Source organism: Callithrix jacchus, chromosome 8, assembly GCF_049354715.1.
Source record: "Callithrix jacchus isolate 240 chromosome 8, calJac240_pri, whole genome shotgun sequence".
NCBI lineage: Eukaryota > Metazoa > Chordata > Mammalia > Primates > Cebidae > Callithrix > Callithrix jacchus.
In genome coordinates, this window is record NC_133509.1 from 45,534,900 (window position 1) to 45,560,407 (window position 25,508).

General features: G+C 40.0%; 1 protein-coding gene across 4 annotated transcripts in view; it reads left to right on the forward strand.

Annotated features, from left to right (window-relative positions):
- Positions 1 to 25,508, forward strand: part of INO80 (INO80 complex ATPase subunit) — a 134,614-nt gene that overhangs the window by 88,161 nt on the left and 20,945 nt on the right. For all 4 annotated transcript variants that reach the window (XM_035259798.3, XM_035259801.3, XM_078334318.1 and 1 more), the window contains 3 exons: positions 2,410 to 2,635; positions 7,090 to 7,217; positions 18,513 to 18,607. In XM_035259798.3, the coding sequence (XP_035115689.1) occupies positions 2,410 to 2,635; positions 7,090 to 7,217; positions 18,513 to 18,607 (449 nt within the window). The remainder of the gene's footprint in view (positions 1 to 2,409; positions 2,636 to 7,089; positions 7,218 to 18,512; positions 18,608 to 25,508) is intronic.

Consider the following 25,508-nt stretch of genomic DNA (forward strand, 5'->3'; position numbering starts at 1 on the left):
TGGAAATTGAAGAATATATGAAAGTTTATAACTGGAAAAAGATGTTTTGTTTTTAAACTATAAGAGTGCCTAGAAATGAATCCCAGACAGAAAAAACGTTCTTCCTGTGTCTCTGTTCTTTCATGCTGAGATTCTAGCTTTTGGCTTTTCATCTCAAGAATATGAGTCCAGAGTCTTTATGTATAATTCCAATATAAGTTCTGCTTTTTTTTTGGTCCATATTTATTTGCCCATGCTCATGTATTAATGGCAAAAATGAATAAATTGGAAGCAAGAAAACAAGTTCCTCCTTTTTTAACCTTTTTTTTTTTTTTTTTTTTTGAGATAGAGTCTTACTCTGTTGCCTAGGCTGGAGGGCAGTGGCACAATCTTGGCTCATTGCAACCTTTGCCTCCTAGGTTCAAGCCATTCTTGTGCCTCAGCATCCCCAACTATCTGGGATTACAGGTGCACACCACCATGCCAGGCTGATTTTTGTGTTTTTCGTAGAGATGGGATTTCAACTGTTGGCCAGGCTATTCATGAACTCCTGATCTCAAGCTATCCACTGCCTTGGCCTCCCAAAGCGCTGACATTACAGGTGTGAACCACCATGCCCGGCCAAAAACAAGCTCCTTGTGGAGAAGATAAAGGTGATAGGAGTTTCTAGTACTGTTTGGATAAACTATTTTTGTTGTGAACTGGTTTTGGAACTCCAAGCCCAGTTTGCTGTGACCCTGTGTAGTTTTGCATCTGGACCATAGATGGCACTGCTCCCTAGCAAACTCAGTTCAACTTAATCTGCAAGCCAGAGTATTCTCTGGTTATTGGTAAATGATGCTCTTTCTGTCACATTGGTACCCTTCAGAGGCACCTGCAGCCTCATGGTCAGCTAGCTGTTTATATGCCTCAAGGCAGTATTTTTCAGGGTTTAACTTGAGATGCTGGGGTGCTTGTCGAAAATGTAGATCCTCCCACAGTTTTTCTGGATCAAAATTACACTTTTAATCCGCTTCAAAGGAGGTCTGTATGCATACCAAAACTTGACAGCCATTTCCCTAAAGCTTGATCAATGTGAAAGTAGAAAAGTTAATAGCAAGATCCAGTTCCCTCAGTGCCTAACTTCTGCAAAATAATAGAACTACCTAACTAGATAAAGCCAGTGTTTTATATTCTGATCTCTCCTATACCATGGCCCTTGCTTCTCATGCTGTTTCTCCCCATGTCTTAGTCTAGCTCTAGGGTTCTTCTGAGCAATTCTTATGCAGATTGAGTATCTCTTATCCAATCATGCCAAACCCAGAATGCTCCAATGAGCATTTCCTTTGAGCATCATGTAGGCACTCATGTAAGTTTTAGATTTTGGAGCATTTTGGATTTTGGATTTTGGATTTTAGATTTTCAGATTAGGGATATTCAACCTGAATTGGGCTTTCAGCATTTTTGTCAGCACGGGCTTGACAGATAATCACATTTTAACAAAATCTAGCCTTGTCATCTTCAACATACTCCTTACCAGTTGACATCACAGCTATCTGAAAACTGCCTATTAGAGTAGGAATAAACCCAGATAGCCAAAGGAGGATAAAATCTGTTTCTGAATTGGCAGGAGCCCTGTACTCCATTGAGTGAGCAGCAGCTGAGTGTTTGGTTACACCTTGCGGTGAGATAGGAATTTGTGTATAGCCTTTGGCCTAGCCAGGAAATGAATCTGCTACTCTCTGGCAATTGCTTCCTTACCCTCCCCACTCCCTCTTCCCCAGTTTATGAACTGAAAGAAAGTTTCTCTTTCATTAGGGTTTGTCAGTCAGCAGCCTGGTCAGGGAAGAGGAGAAGGCTGTTGATAAACTTGGGAGCTTTGTCGGGCGGCCGGTTAGCTCAATTGGTGAGCTCTTGGTGCTCAACTGCCCAAGGCCGCACGTTCGACTCCCGGCTGCCGCGGTGGATAAACTTGGGAGCTTTGCCACAAAAGTATTATAGATGGCTTCAAAAATGCCAGGCCAATATTTTTTAGTTTTTAAATGATGTCTGACTAGCTGCAGCTCCCTTTCTGGCATCACCATCATGGATGGATATGGCTAAGAGGACTTTGCCAAGAACAATAGTAGTGAAGGGAGGTAGCAAAGTGATCAGATATACATGCGTATAATAAAGTTATTGCTGACCTGGTATCCTAGTATATCTTCAAAATCCAGCTCTCTTTGAATCTTTAGTTTGTTTGCATGTTTCATGTTATAAGAGGTTGGACTTTTATCTGGAAAAGCTCACTAAGTCATTCATTCGGGACAGCTTAGTGTGCCAGAATAAATATTTAAAACCACTAGCCTAAGAACTGTCCACATTAGTCTGATTTCAAAGTTGAGGTTCCCAAAAGGCGTAGTGCATATGGACAATGTGAGAGAGTCATCTCCTGTGAATCTTTAACTGCAGGTTACCGCAGTGCCATTGGATTCTTACTGCAATGACCGAAGTGCAGAATATGAACGGCGAGTTCTGAAGGAAGGAGGGAGTCTGGCAGCCAAGGAGTGTTTGTTGAATGGGGCCCCTGAACTGGCTGCAGACTGGCTGAATCGGCGATCACAGTTCTTCCCAGAGCCAGCCGGAGGTCTGTGGAGCATCAGGCCTCAGAATGGCTGGTCTTTCATCAGGATTCCAGGTGAGTTCTCAGTTCTCTTAGAATATGTTCCTTGCTCTGGCAAGGGTAAAACCAGGGAGATACTCTATGTGGTCCTTTCAGATATTTGGAATTTACTGTTCTTGAGGTTTCCATTTCCTTTTTTGCCTTTAGTAATTTATAGGTAAGAATATTAGTAATTTATGATGAGTAGAGAGACAAATGTTTTTAGATTTGTGCTTAAATACGTTTCTTTGACATGCTTACAGCTGAGAAAGGAATTCCACTCTTTTTAAAAAAAAAAAAAAAAGGTAGAAATAAAATTAGTAGGAAAGGGTCTAGGTCAAATGAGTACGGTTGTCTTGTGCCATTGCCAGTGGAATGAATGAGAATGTCGTCACTCACAGAAAGCCTAGTTTAAGTAGCATAAACAGTGTCCTACATGAAGCACTAGAGATCTGAATGATAACAAGAGGAAAAACAGTGCATTCTGTGCCAACATACTAGCAGATTCCCAGATCCCCTAGGGTCAAAGTCGAGAGTTGAAAGGAAACTAGGTTTTCATCTTTGCTTTAGTGAGACTTCTTTTAAGGAAACTGAACACAGAAAATTCATAGACTCACGTTCTTTTCTTACACCTGCAGGCAAACTGAAATTGTGGTTTGGAGCTATAGTATTAGTTTTAGTTGTCCAAATTCTGATATTTTGACTATATTCCTTTTACTGGCATGTCTCGGAAATAAACTAGAGCTAAGCACTCAAAAGAGGTGTTTTTCTGTCTCTAAGGGATAGAATTCCAGTGGATTCTAATGTCTAAGGCCTGGTTTTTCCATTTTATATTAACTTTGTCAAGTGTCAAGGGGTTTGCACCAGCCTGTTAGTAGCTTAGGAGTACTTTGAGAACTCCAAGATGTCTTTCTGGGTATCTGAAAGCAGTATTACACATGGCCTTGTAGCTGAGTTAAAGCACATGAAAGCAGTGAGTGGAAATATATTGTTTGAAAATCAGGGACGCAACCAAAGTGTAAAGCAAGCCAATCAGGAAATCACAGAATCCCAGACAAGAGATGAGCATGGGTATTGAAAGAAGCAAGACAGCACCTTATTTCTTTTTTCTCCCTTCTTCATTCTGGCTCCTAAGTTCCCATTACAGGAGTAGATGGCTTATTGCTGGCGTTGTGGGAATCTCTTGTGGCTTTTCCTGTTCTTTGAAAGAAAAATGGACCTTGTTTAAATAGCAGGAAGCGTCTGAGTTCTTTTTGCATCGATAAAAAGCACCAGCCTCACTGGCTGTTTACTGTGAGAACCAACCAGCTCCTCACCCCATTGTGCTCTGTAGACTAGCTGGGACAGGGCGGGGGTTGGGGGTGTCTCACTGGAACCCTTATTTCATCTCTCTTTCCTCTATACTTCTACATTTTCTCTTTCCCTGAGAAGGGTTGCTTCCTAATGCCTTGACAGACTGACCAAAATCTTCTGGGTTTCACATCTTGATTCCTTCGCCATGGTTTCAACAGAAATCTTTAAAAGTCCCCTTTCCTTGGAAAAAGGAGATATTATTTAATCTTTTGCCCTAATTTTACTGCCATAGGCTACATTCTTTTTATCTCTGAACAGGATCTTATACTGTTGATGATAAGAACCTATATCTAAATGAAGGCATTATAAGATTATGTCATAGAATTGAAGGAAAGTTTGTAAGAGAGTAGGATAGGTTTGCTCATTTCAACATTTTTTAAGCTCCTGTTTTATTTTATTTATTTTTAACACCCAGTGATCCATAAAGCTCATGTTTTAAAGAAGGGGCTGGGCATAGGTTTGACTTAGCAGAATCAGCTGGATTTCCAGGGAATTGTGTTCCTTCTCTCTCTATATCCTGCTTAGCAACAGATGGAGCTCTTGTCCAGTGCAACTTGAGTGGCTGCTAAAAACTTGGCTAATAAATGCCAGTCCCAGAAGTCACTCTAGTGTGTTCAGAGAAAGAAACCTGTTTTTCCTGCATATCTTACTAAGGACAAAGAGTAGAGACTGGTTTCCTCCATTTAGCGTGCTCACCAGCAAATCAGATAGTTAGTGTTCACTGCTTAATAAGTCTTTTAAGGCTGTTGCTGAAGTGTTTCTTCGTAGTCCTTTTCCTTCAGGGCAGTGTACAAAAAAGTCCAGTCCATCCACTTCTCCCTTCCCCACCTACAGGACAACAGGCTGACAGCAGGTACCACTTGCTTCCTTTAGTCACATCAGATTTTTCTCTTTGTAAGTAATATGCACATCTTCATGTTTGAACTTTTCTAATCCTAAGAACAGTTCATTCTGATTAGCAAAGTAAAGTAGGTGTGGGAAGCAGGACTGTTGAAAACCATTGAGTCATGATTTTGAAATTAATTGAAGTTTCTCAAAATTCAGACATAAAACAAATTTGTATATGCATTAATATTTGTGCTGAGAGAGTATATCTAAATGGAGAAGGAAATAAGCAGGCTACAGAAATCTTAAGAACTTAACTTGCCCACTCTCACTCAAGGGCTAAAGAATATATGGTTTTTTGTTTCACCTTGCTTTGCTTTTAATGAGAACAGAAAAAATATAATGTTTTAAGCTGATTGGTAGCTTTGTGGTGAATGTTTAGGAGCTATCAAAATTGAGAAACCCCAGGGAATGCAATTACTGGAGAAGGATAATTGCGTCAAGAGTAAAACCTTAAAAGTTGTTATGAAAGCTTTACTGCCTGCTCAGACTTGGAATTTATATAGTACTCCTTGTCTAGTGCCAGGGAGAGGGCTTAGCAGTCAGTTCTGTCCCAGCTGAGGTCATTTGATTGTGTTGGTAAGGAGACCAATAGAAAGAAGAGCATTTCAATAATCTAAACAGGACCAAACAAAGAAACTGAACAAAGGTGTGTGCCATAGCGTCAGGGAGGGGTTGGTGGAAGGAGACATGGCCTGGCAGCATTCCGAAGGTGGAAATGGCAGGCTGCAGTGCAGAGGAGTAAACAGCCAGGACCTGTGGCTTCGTAGCAGAAACAGAGTGGCTGATTTGTTATGGAGCTGTCAGCACATCCGTTCTTTTTCTTTGTATACAATAATTGTGCATTTGGCAAATTGTGGCAAGAACAGAGAATGACTGTTGAACTTTTGGATTGCTGTTAACAGTCAGACTCTAGTTCTGAAGAAAAGCCATAGGTTCAAACCCTGAAACTGAGGAGGCACATTGTGTTTTTCCAAAGAGTTTTCTCTTTTACTTTTAGTTGTTAGTTGTCTATAATATCTCCAACCTTTCTCTCTCCCTTTTTGTGTCCTATGGCCACTTTCACATATACTGTTGCCCAACCCCTTAAACCTAAAGTTTTCCCCTCTTAATGGCAGCAATTGTTCAGGGCATGTTTATGGACCAGTCTGCAAACAGGAAACCCTACTTCCTGAATATGATGGGAGTTAAATGATACTGACTGAATAAGATGAAAATTTGTGAGTTAAGTGTTCCCTAAAGATCTATTGCTGAAATGCTTTTCTTGTGAGAAGAGGAAAGAGAAAGCACAAGTTAGTGAGAGGAGCTTCATTGCAGAGAAACCCAAAGTTTGTCTTTCTGAAAAGCCCTGCTGTCTTTATTGAATTAATATATAGCTAGTGTTAACAACATTTACCAGCCAACCTATTTGCAGTCCTCCAAGAGAGCTAGGTTTTGTTTTTTTTTTTTTTAAGGGTAGTAGGCCTGGGTACTGTGGCTTACGCCTATAATTTCAGCACTTTAGGAGGCTGAGGCGGGAGGATCCCTTGAGGCCAGGAGTTCAAGACCAGCCTAGGTAATATGGCAATACCCTGCTCTACAAAACACAGAAACAAAATTAACAGTGTGTGGTAGCTCACCTGTAGTCCAAGCTACTCAGGAGGCTGGAATGGGAGAATCACTTGAGCCTAGGAGGTTGAGACTGCAGTGAGCTGGGATTGTGCCACTGCATTCCAGCCTGGGTGGCAGAGTGAGACCCTATCTTGAAAAAGGGACAAAAAGAGTGATTATAAAGCTATGTTTGTTTGCTTTTCTCCAAAGACTAGTAGGATACATTCTCAGTGTTTTCAGGATGTAGACAATCACAGAACTATCAGAAACAGTTATCTAGAGATAGGATGAACAAAGAAAAAACAAAATTTTTAGGTCACTTAACAGCAGATTGACATAGGTGTTACCCATAGATGTCCATGTATACCTGGTGTTCTCTGAGTAAGGATGTGGAACAGGGATACTTTAAAATGCCTTAAGAGCTCATGTCTGACTGGAAGTTGTCAGGGAATGTATACTTCCCTTCTTCGGGTATTTCTTCCCAGGGCACTGCCGGAGTCTTGATCTTTTCAAGGCTTTGGATTCGTCCTTTAGAGCACTTTCTTGATCTCATGATGACAGGCGTCTTGGTTATAATTGTGGTTGCATAAAGCTTTACAGTGAGTTATTTTGTTGCTTCAATTAAATACAGTTTCCCCCTTCCCTCCTTTTCTTCTCCCCAGGCAAGGAGAGCCTCATCACTGACAGTGGAAAGCTGTATGCCCTTGATGTCCTGCTGACTCGGCTCAAGTCTCAAGGGCATAGGGTCCTTATCTACTCCCAGATGACCAGGATGATAGACCTGCTGGAGGTAGGAGAAGGAACCTTGGGGACTAGGATACCTTGACATTTAATTTGTAGGAATCAGATGTCCATGACTAATGTCAGTCCTGCTTAATGGGAACCCCGAAACTCCCTTTTTGTTTTTCCTTTTTTTTTTTTGAGACAGAGTCTCTCACTCTGCCGCCTCTGCCTGCTGGGTTCAAGTTATTCTGCCTCAGTCTCCTGAGTAGCCGGGGTTATAGGTGTGCACCACCACACCCAGCTCTTTTTTTTTTTTTTTTTTTTTTTTCCCTTTTGTATTTTTAGTAGAGATGAGGTTTTGCCATGTTAGCCAGGCTGGTCTTGAACTCCTGGCCTCAAGTGATCCACCCACCTCAGCCTCTCAAAGTGCTGGGATTACAGGCATGAGCCACCACACACAGCCTCTAAAACTCCTTTTTTTGATTTTACAATCTATAAACAGAGCAGAATTAGTTCCTGGCATGGGGAATGTTTAAAGGACTTCTACCCCCATCCCTATACCAATGAAATGGAACACCCCTTACATCCTTCTTTTACTAGGGAAGAAATTTCTTAATTTTAAAGTAAGTCACAGCCTAGGAATCGGAAATTATGTATAGAAAGCAAGTTATAAGATTAGTTCCCTATGTAAAAAAACAGAAAGCAGCTTTTCAACCTAAGTTGATGTAGTGATTCTCAACTTGACTACATATTGCAATCACCTGAGAAGATTTTGAAAAATACGGATGTTTAGTCCCATTCCCAGAGATTCTTATTTATTACATTTCAAATGAGGCCTAGGCATTAGGATATTTAAAAACTCCTGAGGTGCTTCTATTATGCAGCCAGGCTTGACAACTAATAAGTTAGTAGATACATAAGATATAACTGTTCAAGGCAACTTTTGTTTCTTTAATTGCTTCTTTTTTTCTTACTTTCTTGTCTGAGTGGTGACTTATTTTTTAAGGGACAGGGAGTCACATACCTAGAAATGAGAGCAAAAATGAGAACAGATAATCGCAAATTAGTAGAATAAGTCTTTGTATAAAGAAAGTTTGAGAGGCAAAAGCACCTGATTGTCAGAAGTACATAAATATTCTCATGTTTTTATGTATGAGAATACCTTCACCCTGCTACACCTGGGAATAGTAATAAGTAAGTGGAAATTGTACTGTCACTATCCTTATTTAGGAATAAAGCAATAGCGACCATATCAGTACAGAAGGAATGAAGGCTAACAGTAAAGAAGGTTTTCAAGCTTTTTGGAAACCAGGATTGTGTTGTTGAATTTTACAGTGAGTTTATCTGAATTTAGTGGCAGATTCCTTTTAATAGTCTGGCAACTTATTTTGCAAGAGACATAACACATGATTTTTGGGGTCAGTTTCACCACTAAGTCTTAGGTTTCATAGCCTCTCAAATGCTATTGACAGGCTAAACTCTCTGGTTTGTATTATGAGTAGGCCACTTATACCTACATGATGGAAGTGCTTATGAGTGAGTGTAAGTCACCATAAGAGAGGTGATTAAGCCATTGTGTTTGATGTAAATATTAACTATGTTAAATGTCCTAACAGCAGTAATCCAAAATAAAAAGACGCCTATATGTTTAGTGTTCTGTTGAGACATGATGCCAGCAGCCAAAACACCATGAGCAACTTTTCTTGCAGTGGGGCTCTTTTTAGGCAAAGTGCACTTTCCTTGTCCTCAAGAGGCAGGGAAAGTATAGCTAAAGTAATGATCTTCAGCTGCTGACAATTATAAAAAAACAGTATCCCAAGGATACTAGTAAGGGACATAATATTTCTTTTCCAAGACTATAGTCTTATATGTTGATTCATATTAAAGGGAAATTCCAAGGGAATGTGACTGAGCAATCAAATGACCTAGCTTTGGTAGGTGAAGGTGAGTGTAGGTGGTTTAAGTTGGATACAGGCTGTATTTTAGTCCATCCCTCAGTATTTCACACACTTCTAGGTTCTTATTAAATATTACTAAAATAAGTAATTCAGAATATGATAAGTTTTGTTCAGGATAAGTGCTGTAAACTCTACCCACCAGGATCACTTCCTCTCTGTCTATAATCCAACAGTTATTTTTGGGTTATGGACCTAGACAGTAGGTTTCACAAACAAGCAGCTTGAGAACCTCTCTAATTGTAGATGCATTTCTAAGGGGAGTTCCAATTTAGGGAAATGCAAATTCCAAGCCTGAATTCTACAACTGCTGATATTCCTTAGCCATATGTATAATATGCATCTTGGATGCTGAAGCCAGAAAATGTTGCAGCTATTTATATGTTTTAAAAACTAAAATGAAACTTGTCTAGTTTCCTTAATACTACACTAATGGTTCTTCATTATATTTTCTTAAAGTTTATTCCTTTTTAATTTGTTTTAATATTATCTATTCAAATGAAGCATATTCTACATTCCAGGAGATTAGTACTAACAGAATTTGATTATGAGCCTAGAATTACAATGCCCACAGTGTTTACCATATGTCTAATCATTGATGGAAATGTATACATATTGTACATCTTGAGATATTGCAGCACTAGGTCTGCATTTTTTTTTTAATCTTTGAAAGAGTGTTTTTCAGTCACTTTCATAATAGAAACTCTGAGTATTAACATTCATTAAAGCCATGTTTCAGCATTAAAGCATGACCTGATACATCATCTTGCACTGGGACCTTCTGAATAGATGCTTTCCATAGAGTATACTTGACCTTAAGAAAAAACACAAACTTCAGTCTCAAAATGTTAGTTGTTCTGCCTGGTGCAGTGGCTCACGCCTGGTAATCCCAGCATTTTGGGAGGCTGAGGCAGGCGGATCAACCGAGGTCAGGAGTTCGAGAACAGCCTGGCCAACGTGGTGAAACTTCATTTCTGCTGAAAATACAAAAATGAGCCGGGCATGGTGATGGGTGCCTATAATCCCAGCTACCCAGGGAGCTGAGGCAGGAGAATCTCTTGAACCCAGGAGGCAGAGGTTGCAATGAGCCGAGATCGCGCCATTGCACTCCAGCCTGGGTGACAGAACAAGACTGTGTCTCAAAACAAAACAAATTGGTTGTTTCATTTTTATTTCAGGATTTTCCTTTTTCTCTTGAAATCTTATACCCTCTTCAAAGAGAAAGAAAAGCTTCCAATAGAGGAAGAGTTAGAAACTCACATCATGGGTATCAAAGCTCTGTGTTGCTGTGGAGTATGTTAGCATCTTTTCATCCCTCAGCCATTTTGGGTTTGTTGTTGTTGTTGTTATATGCCTTAGCCATGGCTGTCTGTCTCTGTTTCTGGGGCTTTGCAGAACTAGAAGACATTAAGAATTCACATACTTCTGTATGGCTAGGTTTCCATTCCGTGAGAAATACTAGTTTGGGACACTTAGTATTTGCACATTATTTTCTGAAGTCATTGGTTGCTTCTTTTTTCCCTTGGGTAAAAATCTGACTTTAATATAAATTTCTTGTGTATATATCTGATCTTCTTCCAAATAGAATATATTCAGAAATGTTTTATTCTTTCATATGGCATCCAAATAGTAGTATTTCTGGATAGGGGATTTTTAAAAGGAGAGTGCTTTTGCTGTAGCAAATGGGCACTAAGAAAAATAAAAATAGTGAAGAGGAGACTGCCTTATTTCCAGGGCCAGGAGTTTTTAGTTTGCCCCAGGCAGAAGTCAAGGACATAAACAGGTGAGGAAATCATAGATCAATAAATGTTGTTATGGGTTTATTTTATATTTACTGAACCACCTATAGGATCATTTTTTTTGTTTTGTTTTGTTTTGTTTGTTTTTTTTTTTTTTTTTTTGAGATGGAGTCTTAGTTTGTCACCCAGGCTAGAGTGCAGTGGTGAGATCTTGACTTAGTGTGACCTCTACCTGCTGGGTTCAAGCAGTTCTTTCTCAGCCTCTGGAGCAACTGGGATTATAGTTGTGTGTCACCACGCCTGGCTGATTTGTGTATTTTTTAAGAAATGGGCTTTCACCTTGTTGGCCCAGCTGGTCTCGAGCTCCTGAGCTCAAGTAATGTGCCCAGCTTGGCCTCCCAAAGTGTTGGGATTACAGGTGTGAACCACCTTGCCTGGCCACCAGTAGGATCTTGGCTGTTGAGCGTATATGTACTAGGCGAACACATAATCCCTGTGCATTTCGGATGGTGGTATCGAGCTGGATACCAGCCAGAACTTTTCCTACCCCGACCAGTTTGACCATGGTTAGGGACTCCTCTCCGTATTCTAGTAGCAAAGAGCTTTTAACTTATTACAGATTACTTATCTCTGGGTCTTCTCTTTTGAGTTTCATTCCTGTTGAATCAAGCAAATGAGTTTGTATGTAGTTTAAGGAAATGAGCCACTTGATACTTTCCTATGCAATAAAAAGTACTTGGAAAGACAACTCATGCTATAGGTGGCGTAATTGTTAAATACTGAAATCCAGACAAATCTTGAACTGTACCAATATATAATAATAGTGCAATACAGAATTAAATCCAAATAATCCATACATAATAATATTTGAGACACTGGGTCGTGTACCTTGCTCAGTCAGCTATCCAAGTGCAGTACCTCACTGGGGAAAGATTTATTCTGAGCATACATTCTGTCATCTGTGAGTTGGCCTCTCTTGAAATCCAGGTTACCTTTGGAAGCTGTGATTCTGAATATACTGGGAAGCTGGATATTCTGAAAATGCCCCACGGAATAAAAAGCAAATTAGGGTCGGCACACTTGATATCTTAAGTTGCCTGCTTGGCCCTCTTCCAAGTGTACTTTACTTCCTTTTGGGGGGAAAAAAAAAAAAGAAAATCGGGATCGCTGTTAACTACAGTTCTTATTAGGTCTTAGGAATTATAGAAGGAAATTTGTCAGCCTACAACCATGTTGTGTATAATCCTTTTAATTCTTTTTTCCTCCATGCTACCTTTGAGCAAGGCATTAATGCTAGGCAGATGCAGATATCAGTTAAACATGATTGTTTGGCTTTAAGGAATGTATCTAGTGGAGAAGACATATACATACACAAATACTTGTCAGTGAACCCTGATATTAGGGTCAAAATGAAGCATGAACAGAGCTGAGGATAGCAAGAAGGATATGTTTATTTCTAACTGGGTCACTCTTGAGGAAGACATCACATGGACAGTGACAACTGAACTTAAGAACAAATAGAATATCAACCATCAGGGAGAAAGAAATTTGAGACTAAGGAAGCCAGATGTAAAAAGACAGAGATGGAAAGGTACAAGAGTAGTCTATTGTGACTGGAACATACGGCATAGGAGAGGGAAATAACACGAGTAGGTTGAAGTCAGATTATTTTGGTCCCGTGATTGCCTTATGGTAGTCTTGCTCCAACTCTGTATTTGATAACGGAATTATGGCTGTCATATTTAACTCACTTGTTTCAATTTGCTTGGACTGCAGAAAAATTGTAATAGAGTAGCCTTTTTGCTGGTGATATACCCCAAAGATGGAAAACAGCATGTCCAAGAAAATAAAGTTAGATCAGATCTGCAGGTTTGTGGATCATATTTAGTCGTTCCCTCAAATTGTTTTATCAAAATGAAATCTGGTTATAATGAAAGTCAAAGCCAGCTTTGGAACAAAAGTTTCAGAATGAAAGGTATGAAAGGTTGGTAATAGCATATGTAAACATTTGCCTTTATTTTTTCAAGTGTCCAGTTATCCTTTCTTTAAGATGGTGGTAGATCAGGTTATGGACAGAATGTATTAAAAATGTTAGGGTTATGCCAGGCGCGTAATGCACCTGTAATCCCACGCCTGTAATCCCAGCACTTGGGAGGTTGAGGCAGGTGGATCACCTGAGTTCGGGAGTTCGAGACCAGCATGACCAACATGGAGAAACCCCATCTCTACTAAAAATACAAAATTAGCTGGACATGGTGGCACATGCCAGTAATCCCAGCTACTCGGGAAGCTGAGGCAGGAGAATCACTTGAACACAGGAGGCGGAGGTTGTGGTGAGCCAAGATCACACCATTGCACTCCAGCCTGGGCAACAAGAGCAAAACTCCGTCTCAAAAAAAAAAAAGAGAACCTTAAGGTTAACGGGACTCTCTTTTATTTTTGTCTTAGTAATGCTGATCATCTCTTCCATCTTGGAAATAGTAGAAGGGTTAAGCCAAGCACTCTGAAACCAATCTGCTTGAGTTCTAATCCTAGGTCTGCCACCTACTGCCTGTGACACTTTAGGGACCTTACCTAACATTGTAAAATAGGAGTGACAAAACAATGCCTGCCCTTACTATATACCCATAAAAATTTATAATCTTTTTTTAAAAAAAAAAAGGAGGTGATTGGAAGCTGTTGCAGAGCACATCATGAAGATTTTGATCATGATCTTTGATCCTGGGGGAAAAAAAACTAAAAGAGAAATTTTAATATTTAATGATGGCTGAGTGTGGTGGCTCATGCCTGTAATCCCAGCACTTTGGGAGGCTGAGGCAGGCAGATCAAAGGTCAGGTACCAGCCTGGCTAACACGGCAAACCCCGTCTCTACCAAAAATACAAAAAGCCAGACGTGGTGGCAGGTGCCTGTAATCCCAGCTTCTCAGGAGACTGAGGCAGGAGAATCAATTGAATCCTGGAGGTGGAAGTTGTAGTGAGCTGAGACCACACCACTGCACTTCAACCTAGGTGACAGAGCGAGACTCCGTCCTAAACAAAAATACTTAATAGCACCTACCTTAAAAGTTGCCATGATTGAATAAACTTAACCAGGTAAAATAGAACAGTGACTGGCATTTAGTGAATGCTCAGTAAAACTATCTATGCTGGCAGAACTGTTTGCATGCCACTGATTAAAAAGTAGGGCTTACGGATGTGATCCTGTACAGATCGTTATGGATGTAATCTGTAAGTCTTACTTTTAAATCAGTGGCATACAAACAGAGCATTGTCTTCTCAACTTATATAGTAAAACAGTGGTTTCCAAATTGATAGGATGTGATAGAGGACCAGTACATACTAAGCAGAGATGCTTAATATCTTCATCAATTAGCATAGTGATGCTTTTATCTATTTTATATACTAGAGGGGTTCCGTGTAAGAGTTTGCTTGAAGAAGGTGTTCCAGTGCTTTAAACAGTAGCATATGTTTGGCCAGGCACAGTGGCTTACACCTGTAATCCTAGTACTTTGGAAGGCTAAGACAGGAGGATCACTTGAGCCCAGGAGTTCAAGACCAGCCTGGACAACATAGCAAGACCCCCAACTCTATAAAAATTTAAATTAACAAATTTGCTGGCCATAGTAGTGCGTGCCTATAGTTACAGCTAATTGGGAGGCTGAAGGGAGAGGATCACTTGAGCCCAGGAGATGGAGGCTGCAGTGATCCAAGATGATGCCACTATAATTCAGCCTATGCAGTAGAGCAAGAACCTGCCTCAAAAACAAAACAAAACCCAAAAAAAAAAACACTGTTCTACAATAGTGTTTCTCAACCTTAATGCTTTCGAATCAGATGTTACTAAAATATACATTACACTGGGCACGGTGGCTCACGCCTACAATCATAGCACTTTGGGGAGCTGAGGCGGTGTATTGCTTGAGGTCAGGCATTTGAGACCAGCCCAACCAACATGGCAAAACCCCATCTCTGCTAAAAATACAAACTTAGCCAGGTGTGATAGTGCATGCCTGTAATCCCAGCTACTTGGGAGGCTGAGGCAGGAGAATTACTTGAACCTGGGAAGCAGAGGTTGCAGTGAGCCAAGATAGCACCACTACACTCCAGCCTGGGCAACAGAGTTAGACTCCATTCAAAGCAATAAAATACAGATTATGATTTACTAGGTAAGTTGTGTGTCCCTCAGTTCTACATTTCTAACAGACCTCAAGTAGTACCCATCTGAGGGCCATGCTGAACAGCAAGGTTCAAAGAGGAACTACCCTGCCTTCCCTTTATAGTGATTGTTCTCAGCTGCTGATAGAGGCTGTCAGAATAATCTTTGAAGCCTTTTTCAGCTACAGCTTTATTGATATATGCTTGATAAATAAAAATTGTATATATTTAAGGTAGACCATGGGATATTGTCTCTCTTAGCAGATTTCACATATAAGATACAATATTATTAGCTGTAATCACCATGATGTGCATTAGATCTTCAGGATTTTTTCATTTTGCATAACTGAACCTTTGTACCCTTTGACCAGCATCTCCCCATTTCCTGCAGCCCCTGGCAACCACCCTTCTACTCTCTACTTTTGTGAGTTTAACTTTTTAAGCTTACCCATGTAAGTGAAACCATGCAGTATTTTTCTTTCCATGTCTGGCATATTTCACTTAACATAATGTCCTTCAGGTTTATCCATGTTGATTTCCTTCTTTTTAAGGCTGAATAATATTGCAGTGTATATATATTCATCTGTTTGTTTGATTGTTTTGAAACAGAGTCACCCAGGCTGCAGTGCTGTGGCATGATCTTGGCTCACTGCAGTCTCAAACTCCCTGGGCTCAGGTGATCTTCCCATCTTGGCCTCCCAGATAGCTGAGACTATAGGCACACACCAGCACATCCAGCTAATTTTTGTATTTTCAGTAGAGATGGGGTTTCACCATTTTGGCCAGGCTGGTCTCGAACTCCTGACCTCAAGTGATCCACCTGCCTTGACCTCCAAAGTGCTGGGATTACAGGCATGAGCCACTGTGCCTGGCCAACCACCACACCTGGCCCTAATCTTATTCTTTTAGGTGTTTTCCTATGGAGTGCAATGGCGCCGTTTCAGTTCACCGCAACTTCCGCCTCCCAGGTTCAAGTGCCTCTCCTGCCTCAGCCTCCTGAACTGCTGGGATTACAGGTGTCTGCCTCCACATCCAGCTAATTTTGTATTTTTAGTAGAGCAAGGGCTCTCCATGTTGGTAAGGTTGGTCTTGAACTCCCAACCTCAGGGGATCCTCCTGCCTCAGCCTCCCAAAGTGCTGGGATTACAGGGGTGAGCCACCACGCCCAGCTCAGCTGTTTAACAGATGTTTCAGTGTCCATTTACTTGCTTTTTTGAGCTATTTACTGAAACAGAATCTAAATTTACTAAAGCATGAAATCCCACTGCTCATCTTCGTGTAAGAGCTAAGACTTGAAGCAGTGAAAGGGAATAATTCACTTCTGTTGCCTCAGTAACAGGCTCTCTTTAATCAGGGTTAGTTTGATTATGGTCTAGGATTAAAATCCCTGGGATTGTACTGGCCTTGATATATAAATATATAAACAGCAAAATTTACTAGAAGATTCATTCATCACTGCTTTTACATGGCTAGAAGTTCAGTTTTAAAAGGCAAAAAAGGCTGGGCACAGTGGCTCATGCCTGTAATCCCAACACGTTAGAAGGCCAAGGCAGGTGGGTCACCTGAGGTCAGGAGTTCAAGACCAGTCTGACCAGCATGGTGAAACCCCGTCTCTACTAAAAACAGAAAAATTAGCCAGACATGGTGGCAGATGTCTATAATCCCAGCTACCCAGGAGGCGGAGGTTGCATTGAGCCAAGATTGCACTGCTGCACTCTAGCCTGGGCAACAAGAACAGGCAAAAGAGTGCCTATGCAGGAAGCCTACCTTTTTGCTAAAATTATAATCTGTGTTATGGGTGACTCTGTAAACTATCTTGATATTGTCTAGTTCTTTTGTTGTTCTGATTGCAACATTCCATGATTGGATTAGCTGCAAAAGGTATAGCAAACTTCTAAGGACCGTCATCTTGCTATCATTTTATACCTTCTTTGCTCAAGTCCTTTTTATCCAAAACACCCCTTACTCTTCTGCCATTAGCTCAGTCCTATTATATAGCAATACCACTAAGTGTGAACTTGAAGCTCACTTTGAGTATTTTCTGCTCCCCTTTGATTTTCAGAGCTCTTAAGGAACCACTCCAAGACAGAAAGAAATAGTAAAAAATTTAAAAATAAACCGAACATAAAACACAGTGAAGAGATGAATGTGTCGTTGAGCTTGTCTACTTTGTTGACCAGCTTCGCTTCACATGTACCCGTCCAGAGACCTCTGCCAAGTTCTTGGCACTCACTCTAAGAACAGGCCGCCACATACTCTGCACCAGCCATACCAAACGACAGTAACCTTATGTGCTAAAATGCCCCGCCAAGTGTAAAAGTTACACATGAAAATACTACAGTATAAGAACATCTTATCACAGAAAACTAATTAACACAAACATTTTCCAAATGTAGAAATGATTAGTTTTTTTAATAGAGAAGTTATTTTAGAACCAAAGTAACTGTTTTATACTGTTTCTTATTAATAGGCAGCTGTGCTCAGCCTTTGATACTAGTTCTTCTACAAGTGGATGTTTTGTAGTGTAATCAGAAAACAAAAGAGGAAATAAATGTTCATTTCTACGTAACTATAAGAAGAATTGCAACTTACAAGAATGTAGAGGTAGTCTCTCCATTGCATCTTTTGAAATCTCTTCATTCTTAAAAGTTGTAATTCCTCGGCCAGGCACAGTGGCTTGTGCTTGTAATCCCAGCACTTTGGGAGGCTGAGGCAGGTGGATCATGAGGTCAAGAGCTCAAGACCATCCTGGCCAAAATGGTGAAACCCTGTCTCTACTAAAATATGAAAATATTAGCTGGGTGTGGTGGCACACACCTGTAGTCCCAGCTACTCGGGAGGCTGAGGCAGGAGAAACACTAACCCTGGAGGCAGAGGTTGTAGTGAGTTGAGATCGTGCCACTGCACTCAAGCCTGTTGACAAAGCAAGACTCCATCTCAAACAAACAAACAAACAAAAAAAAAAGGTTGTAATTCTCTTGATGATGTCGAGGACATTTGCTACCATAGAAAATTACCTTGTTTTTTGTTTCACTCTGCTGAGGCCTCCTGTAACAGTGATGCATACTCTTAGGGGAGAAGGAAGCTTAGGGTATAAATTTAAGCATTTTAATCGGCAAAGATTTGCTCTGGGGAAACAAATTCATTTTAGCAAATGTTATTCACTGAGAGAAAAGTAGGTATTTTCATAGCTGTGAAAGATACCTGGTTGAAAAAACATTTTGATTTGTGGAATTTTTTTTTTTTAATGAAACCTAACCTACAGGAATAAGATTAGGTTCCAAACTGAAATTGAGAGTGATTATAATCTTCAGATTGTCCTGGATTTTCACACATTGGCAGTAAACTTATTTACAGATTAACTTCCTGTACTCTTGGGGTTGCTTTCTCTTCATTCTGGATATAATGGCTTGTCTCCAATGTGGATAAGGTAGAAGATGGGTAGATGCTGTGGGATTTAGAATACAGTAGTTTGCATCAGACTTACTGTGTCTTTTTATCCTGGTTGGCAGGAATACATGGTGTATAGGAAGCATACCTACATGAGGCTTGATGGCTCATCCAAGATCTCGGAGAGGCGAGACATGGTTGCTGATTTTCAGAACAGGTAATGTTCGTGGGAATTACAAAAACTATCTTTTTTATTTCCCTCTAGTACTTGAAATGGTAAGTTTCTTTTTTTTCTTTTTAATGCCAGGACATCTGAGATTGTTAAGGAATCATGATGTAATTCCTGCCATTTTAAGAGGTTGCTAAATCTGCTTATAGTAATTCAGATCTGTGTGTCTGGGAGAGCAAAAGAGAATATACCTGATAGTTTTTATGTTTGAAATATGCTTTCTTACCACACCAGCGCCTATTTCTTTGGATAATAAACTGCTTCTAAGTATGAACCAAGATCCTCCTTGATGGATAATATGCATATAGACAAAAAAATCCACCAACCTGTATTTGTCATTGCTTACAGTAGCCATTTTTCTTTCTTTTCTTTTTTTTTTGGAGGCAGTCTCTCCCTGTCACCCATGCTGGAGTGCAGTGGCATGATCTTGGCTCACTGCAGCCTCCATCTCCCTGGTTCAAGTGATTCTTGCACCTCAGTCTCCCACGTAGCTGGAATTACAGACATGCACCACCACACCCAGCTAATTTTCGTATTTTTAGTAGAGACAAGGTTTCGCCACATTGGCCAGGCTGGTCTCAAAATCCTGGCCTCAAGTGATTCACCTACCTCCACCTCCCAAAGTGCTAGAATTATAGTCATGAACCAGTGCGCCCCAGCCACTAACAGTAGCCATTTCTGATTGTTAACTTAAAGTTACTAGTTTGTTTCTGTATTTCATTTTGTATAAGTTTAAGGAAAAGTACCTTTTCTTTTTCTGCTTTTGTTTTAACATAGTAGCAGTACAGTGCAGTATGACAAATTGCAATACTGTACAGTCTATTCAGCTGGCAGCTCTCAGCCACGGTACCTCTCCCACCTGCTAATGAGCCTATGAAATTTCAATTACTGCCTGCTGAATGCTGATGGTTTACAGAGCCATAATTATCCTGAGTGCAGCTTTTCATTGTAATAGGTAGAGTCTGGTTACTGTTCTCTCCAAGGAGAAAGCCAGGCTCACTAGTGACAGGTCTGCTGAACTTCACCTTCAGTTTTCTCCTTAGACCTGGAGAACTGAGAAATAAAGTAGATCTTAATGTCAGAACAGCTTCGATTTTGGCTTTTAATTGCATGGCCTCTTAATATTTAACTTTTTAATTCTTGGGAAGAAAATTAAGCACATAACCATTTTATTTGGATTACAATTTTTAATTTCATTCATTTCTAAAGCATGGTTTAATTCAGATGTAAAATGATTTGGCATGAAACACATCCATAATTCAACATAGAATGTCCTCCCTTGAGTTTTTTCTAAGTTAAAACTGTGTACCCAGAATTCCAGGTCCCTGTTTGACCAACAATAAGAGGAAGATCTGCTTCAAACCTCTTTCCATTTGTTACCCTGGCACAGCTCTGTGAATAGCATGACCTAGCTTCTCAGCTAGCAGAAGATTCTAAAACCAATTATTTGAAACATGAATAAGCATAGTCCTTCCTTAGCCAACCACATTGTTTTAACAAAAAGAGAGAAAAAAAAAACTACTGAGTGATCTTCATCTTTTCTTAATTCTGAAATCTGATACATATTTTATCACATCCTTACCTCCTCCAACCTCAGAGCTGCAACTTGACAAGAATCTTATGTGCAAGATCTATAGACTGTATATTTCCTCAGAGTGCCTTTATTTTCTCCAGTCATGCCAGTGTATCTGTGATGTGGGCACATTGGTATATGGGGTGGCATGCTTTGTAAGTTATGAGAAAAGCCATCAGGTAGTAGGTATTTCACCTGATACTGTTTGTGTTTATTTTCCACTAGTATATTTGATATTGTACATTGGAAGATCTTGTTAACAGTAATGTTTTTCTTCTGTAACAGATGGGGCCTTTATATATTATAAGGAAATGCCTATTGAGAAAAATTTGGAAAATACTTAAAGATGAAAATAAAAATCAGCCACATTTCCACTACTGTTAACATTTTGGTATATTCTCTAGTCTTTTTTTTTTTGAGACGGAGTTTCGCTCTTGCTACCCAGGCTGGAGTGCAATGGCGCGATCTCGGCTCACCGCAATCTCCACCTCCTGGGTTCAGGCAATTCTCCTGCCTCAGCCTCCCGAGCAGCTGAGATTACAGGCACGCACCACCGTGCCCAGCTAATTTTTCGTAATTTTAGTAGAGACGGGGTTTCACCATGTTGACCAAGATGGTCTCGATCTGTTGACCTCGTGATCCACCCGCCTCGGCCTCCCAAAGTGCTGGGATTACAGGCTTGAGCCACCACGCCCGGCCTATCCTCTAGTCTTTAATGTATATATATGGTTATATTTATACTGTTGATATCGTATTATAGATTTTGTATCCTGATTTCTTCTACTTAATGTTCTATCATAATCATTTTCATATATCATTAAAAAGTCTCTGTTACAGTCAGGAGAAGGGCAAAGGAAAAAAAAAAGTCTTTGCCAACATTTTTATGATCGCTATTGCATTACACTGGGTATATATTATACCACTTTTCTGCTGTTGAGTAGAAATATGTACTAGAAATGTTGAGTGAATATTTTTGTGTATAAAGCTTTGTTACTATTTTAGATTACTTTCTTAGCATAGATTCAAACATGGGAAATTACTGAGTGAAAGGGTAAGAACATGTAAGACTATGTTTATTTCTTGGTAGAGAATTCTCCCGATGTAGACTCCAACCAGAGCTGTAATATGTTGAGTTCTAGTGATTTGGGCTTCTGAGTTGTAGAACTGCAGTTGTTGTCTTGGCTTACCCAATTAGAAAACTGGGCTGTGAGACCCAGGGCTCAGTATATTTTATAGTACCTTTGTAGTGGGAAAAAAAATCAGGAGATGTATAATTTATTACCTCTGAAATTTCTTATCTAAGTTGTGAAGCAGAATTACTTGGGTAGTCCCAGTATTAGTGCATAATAGTTTTGAAAAGTTTAGTTCTAAAAGAATGGCATTTTCACCATTAAATTTTACTTAGATTCACTTAGTAAAAATGTAGTGTTGCACAGCTTTTTTTAGGAAATCTTGCTTGAGCCTTCAGACTCTACCACTGAGAATTACTTAGGTAACAGTGAATGTTATTTAGAATCAACATTTGGGTAACCATCATTTTTAACAACTTCTATATAATACTAGGCAAAAGGAACAAGAGACTAAAGTCTCCTCCTTGATCCCTGCCTACATTACAAACTAGATGCTTAGAGTTGGGATTATGGCAAAGAACTAATGTATTTCTTACATGTGGAATCTGGACTGTGGATGTGCTGACCCCTCCAAAGAGGGGGGAAATGCTCAACTTATAAATTTGAGTGACTGCAATAGCCCAATATAGAGAAGGTGTTTTTGGACACGAGCACTCCTTGCCAAATATTTTAATTACTATTAATGAAAGATATCAAAAGAAAAAAAACTTGTAGTTTCAATTGGAAAGCCCTGTGGCCCAAAGGTCAGTCAGAGTAAAGAATGCCTATAAAAGCCATTTTTACATTCCCTTCGTACAAGATTTATTTATGCGGGATCCTTTCAGGAAAAAGTCTGGCTGAGACTAAAGACCATTTGGCCAGGATGCCCTGAATGGGCAACATTCAGAGCATTTGACCAGTGCGCAATCCTAGAAGCCATTCACAGGTCTTTGCTCTGTGGTTCCTTGGCCTTTGCTTTCCTTCCTTCTAACCCATGACCTTTACTAAATGGATCCTTACCCAATTATCTGACCACTCAATGTGACTCTGGAAAGCATGAGGAAAAAGTGACTGTAGCATAGATTGTTTTCTTGGTGAGTGTTGTAGAGATCCACAGTTGTCTTTCATTGTGGTTCTTTTTCAGTCATTCAACAGGCCTTTACTGTAGTCAGCTATGTGCCTAGCAGTCTTTGGATATATTGGTGCAAAGTCACCTCAGTGGGTCATTAAAAGAAGAGTGAGAATGAGACCTACACTTGTCTTTGCTGTGTGGTTTCATAGGCCCCTTTACAGACCACCCAGATGTCTGGTCTTTAAGGTCTGTTCCAAGAGACCCTGAGTTGAGATTCCTTTTCAGCCTCCTGGAGAGAGCGCCCAGACCACCATATTTGCCTTCTGGGATTTTGTTTCTCCTGTTTAGTCAGAGCCCCTAAAACATTAATTCATATTGTCAATACTATTGTAGATTTATTCAATAGAATGGGACTTCTTAACAGTTGAAGATATTTATGTTTTTTAATAGTCCAGCAGTAGTCCACAGTAGGAACTAATTCTTTGATTATAACAACCCAAGGTTTCTACAATTCTTATTTTTTACAATATGATGAAATTACATTGAATTCATCTACCTCATTACCACAAGGCATCTTTTTCAATACATAATTGATATCCAAATAAAGCCATTGTATTTATCAGTTTTTCTACTAATTTATTTTTACCTACATTTCTTTCACTAGTGGTCTTCTGTATATAGCCCCTATTGGTAAGTGATTACATGTGGACTAAATTCTGTCACAGATTATGGAAATTACTCATCTTTTTGTTTGTTTGTTTTTTGTTTTTTTTGAGACAGGGTGTCACTGTCACCCACGCTCTTTAGTACAGTAGAGTATAGTAGTGTGATTACAACTCACTGCATCCTTGACCTCCCAGGCTTAAGTGACTCTCCTACCTCAGCTTACTAAGTAGCTGAGACTACAGGCATGAGCCTCCGCACCTGGCCAGAAATTACATCTTTTTGCTTCAAATACTTTGTTTTGTTGTACTTCTCAAAGGCCTTGTATTTTCCCATCAGTCCCCCATATCCCCACCCTGTACCCATTCCCTCATGCCTACCCCATGCTCATATTTTGGGCCTCCTCAAGAATTATCAAAAAAAAATCTTAGACATTGGGTGGACTCTATCAGCTCTCACAAAGGTATCAGAAAGAAACCTTTAATTCCTTGCCTCTCTACCCACCAAAGCTGGAGAGGAAGATGTATGGAGCAAGAGCAGTCTTCTCATTGTGGCAGTGGAAAGGATTGTTTATCATTTTTAAGAGATGGGATCTCACTCTGTACTTAGGCTGGAGTGCATTGGTACGATACATAGCCCATGCAGCCTTGAACTCCTGGGCTCAAATGATCCTTCTGCCTCATCCTCCTAAGTTAGATGGGACTACAGATGTGTGCACCATACCTTGCTAATTAAAAAAAAATTTTTTTTTTTGCCCAAGCTAATCTCGAACTCCCAGGCTCAGGCGATCCTCCCACCTCAGCTGTCCAGAGACTAGAATAGTCCAGCCTTAAAAAGGTCAGTCACTTTTTTTTGAGACGGAGTCTTGCTCTGTCACCAGGCTGGAGTGCAGTGGCTCAATCTCGGCTCACTGCAACCTCTGCCTCCTGGGTTTAAGCGATTCTTCCGCCTCAGCCTCCCGAGAAGGTGGGACCACAGGGGTGTGCCACCACGCCTGGCTAATTTTTTTTTTTTTTTTTTTTGTATTTTTAGTAGAGACAGGGTTTCACGGTGTTGGCCAGGATGGTATTGATCTCTTGACCTTGTGATCCGCCCGCCTCGGACTCCTGAAGTGCTGGGATTACAGGCATGAGCCACAGTGCCCGGCCGCTCAGTCACTTTTTATTTGAAGGCTTATTGTGGTTAAATATTCTTCTTTGGGCCTGTGGGGTACCATGCTTCCTTCCATTTATATCATCCCATATCTATGGGAAAATGTGTTTATAAGCTGGCAGATGCCCGTCAACTTTTTGGTTTGTATTACATGATTTAATAATAAAGATGGCATTTTATAAATTAAATAAATAAAATTACAAAATATTAACCTTTCTGACAAAATTCAAGGCTAAACTAGTAGAACTTTCATGGGAGCCGAAGCTTTTGGAATCACTAAGAAAGAGACTGCTACCCATGGTCTATTATCCATGCCTCTGTAGGAAAGTTGTGTTTAATTCAATGCAAATAATGGGCAGATTTGTACTAGGACATACCCACCTTAGTGATTACCCAGGATGCTTATTTCAAAATAGTTCTTTCACTGATACTTATGTTTGACATTGAGATGTCATCAGTGAGTCACTTCAGTGGTATTTATAGCATCTTCATTTTATAGTCTAGGAAACAGACTGTCAGCAGTCAAGTGACTTTACCAAGGAAGAATAGTCTGAAGGGATGAGAGCATCCTGATGTCAGTATGTTTGTTTCTGGTGGTTTTTGTTTTGTTTTTTTTTTTTTCTTACTGGAACCCACAAAATAAAATTTATTTTACAGTGTGATTTTAGTATCTTTATTCTGTATTTGAAACTTCACAAAACATTTCTTACCCCTGTGATCTGTAATGCATTAGAATATTTTCTAATCTTTTTTCTTTCTTTAATTAATTTCTTTAATGCCATCTAAAGCACCAAACTGATAGGACCAATGAGAGGTGTGATCCATGCTTTGAATAAACACTAATCTAAATGAATTTCCAGTTGGAAGCCCACTATAAACATGAAAAAAAAATAAAAGGATTAACAGCTTGACTTAAAAGGACTGTCACATTTGCTCACCAGTGTAATGCAATCTGTTTTTCTTAGAGATGTTCTAGAAAACAGCCTGGGGTGTCAGGAATATGAAGATGCAAGATAATCTTAAAATATATTTAGGCCAGGCACAGTGGCTCACGCCTGTAATCCCAGCACTTTGGGAGGCCGAAGCCTGGCCAACATAGTGAAACCCCATCTCTACTAAAAATACAAATATTAGCTCAGTGTGGTGGTACAGGCCTGTAGTCCCAGCAGCTCGGGAGGCTGAGGCAGGAGAATCACTTGAACCTGGGAGGCAGAGGTTGCAGTGAGCTGAGATCATACCATTGCACCCCAGTCTGAGTAACAGAGTGAGACTCCGTCTAAAAATATGTGTATATTTATATGATCTGTATCAACTGGACTA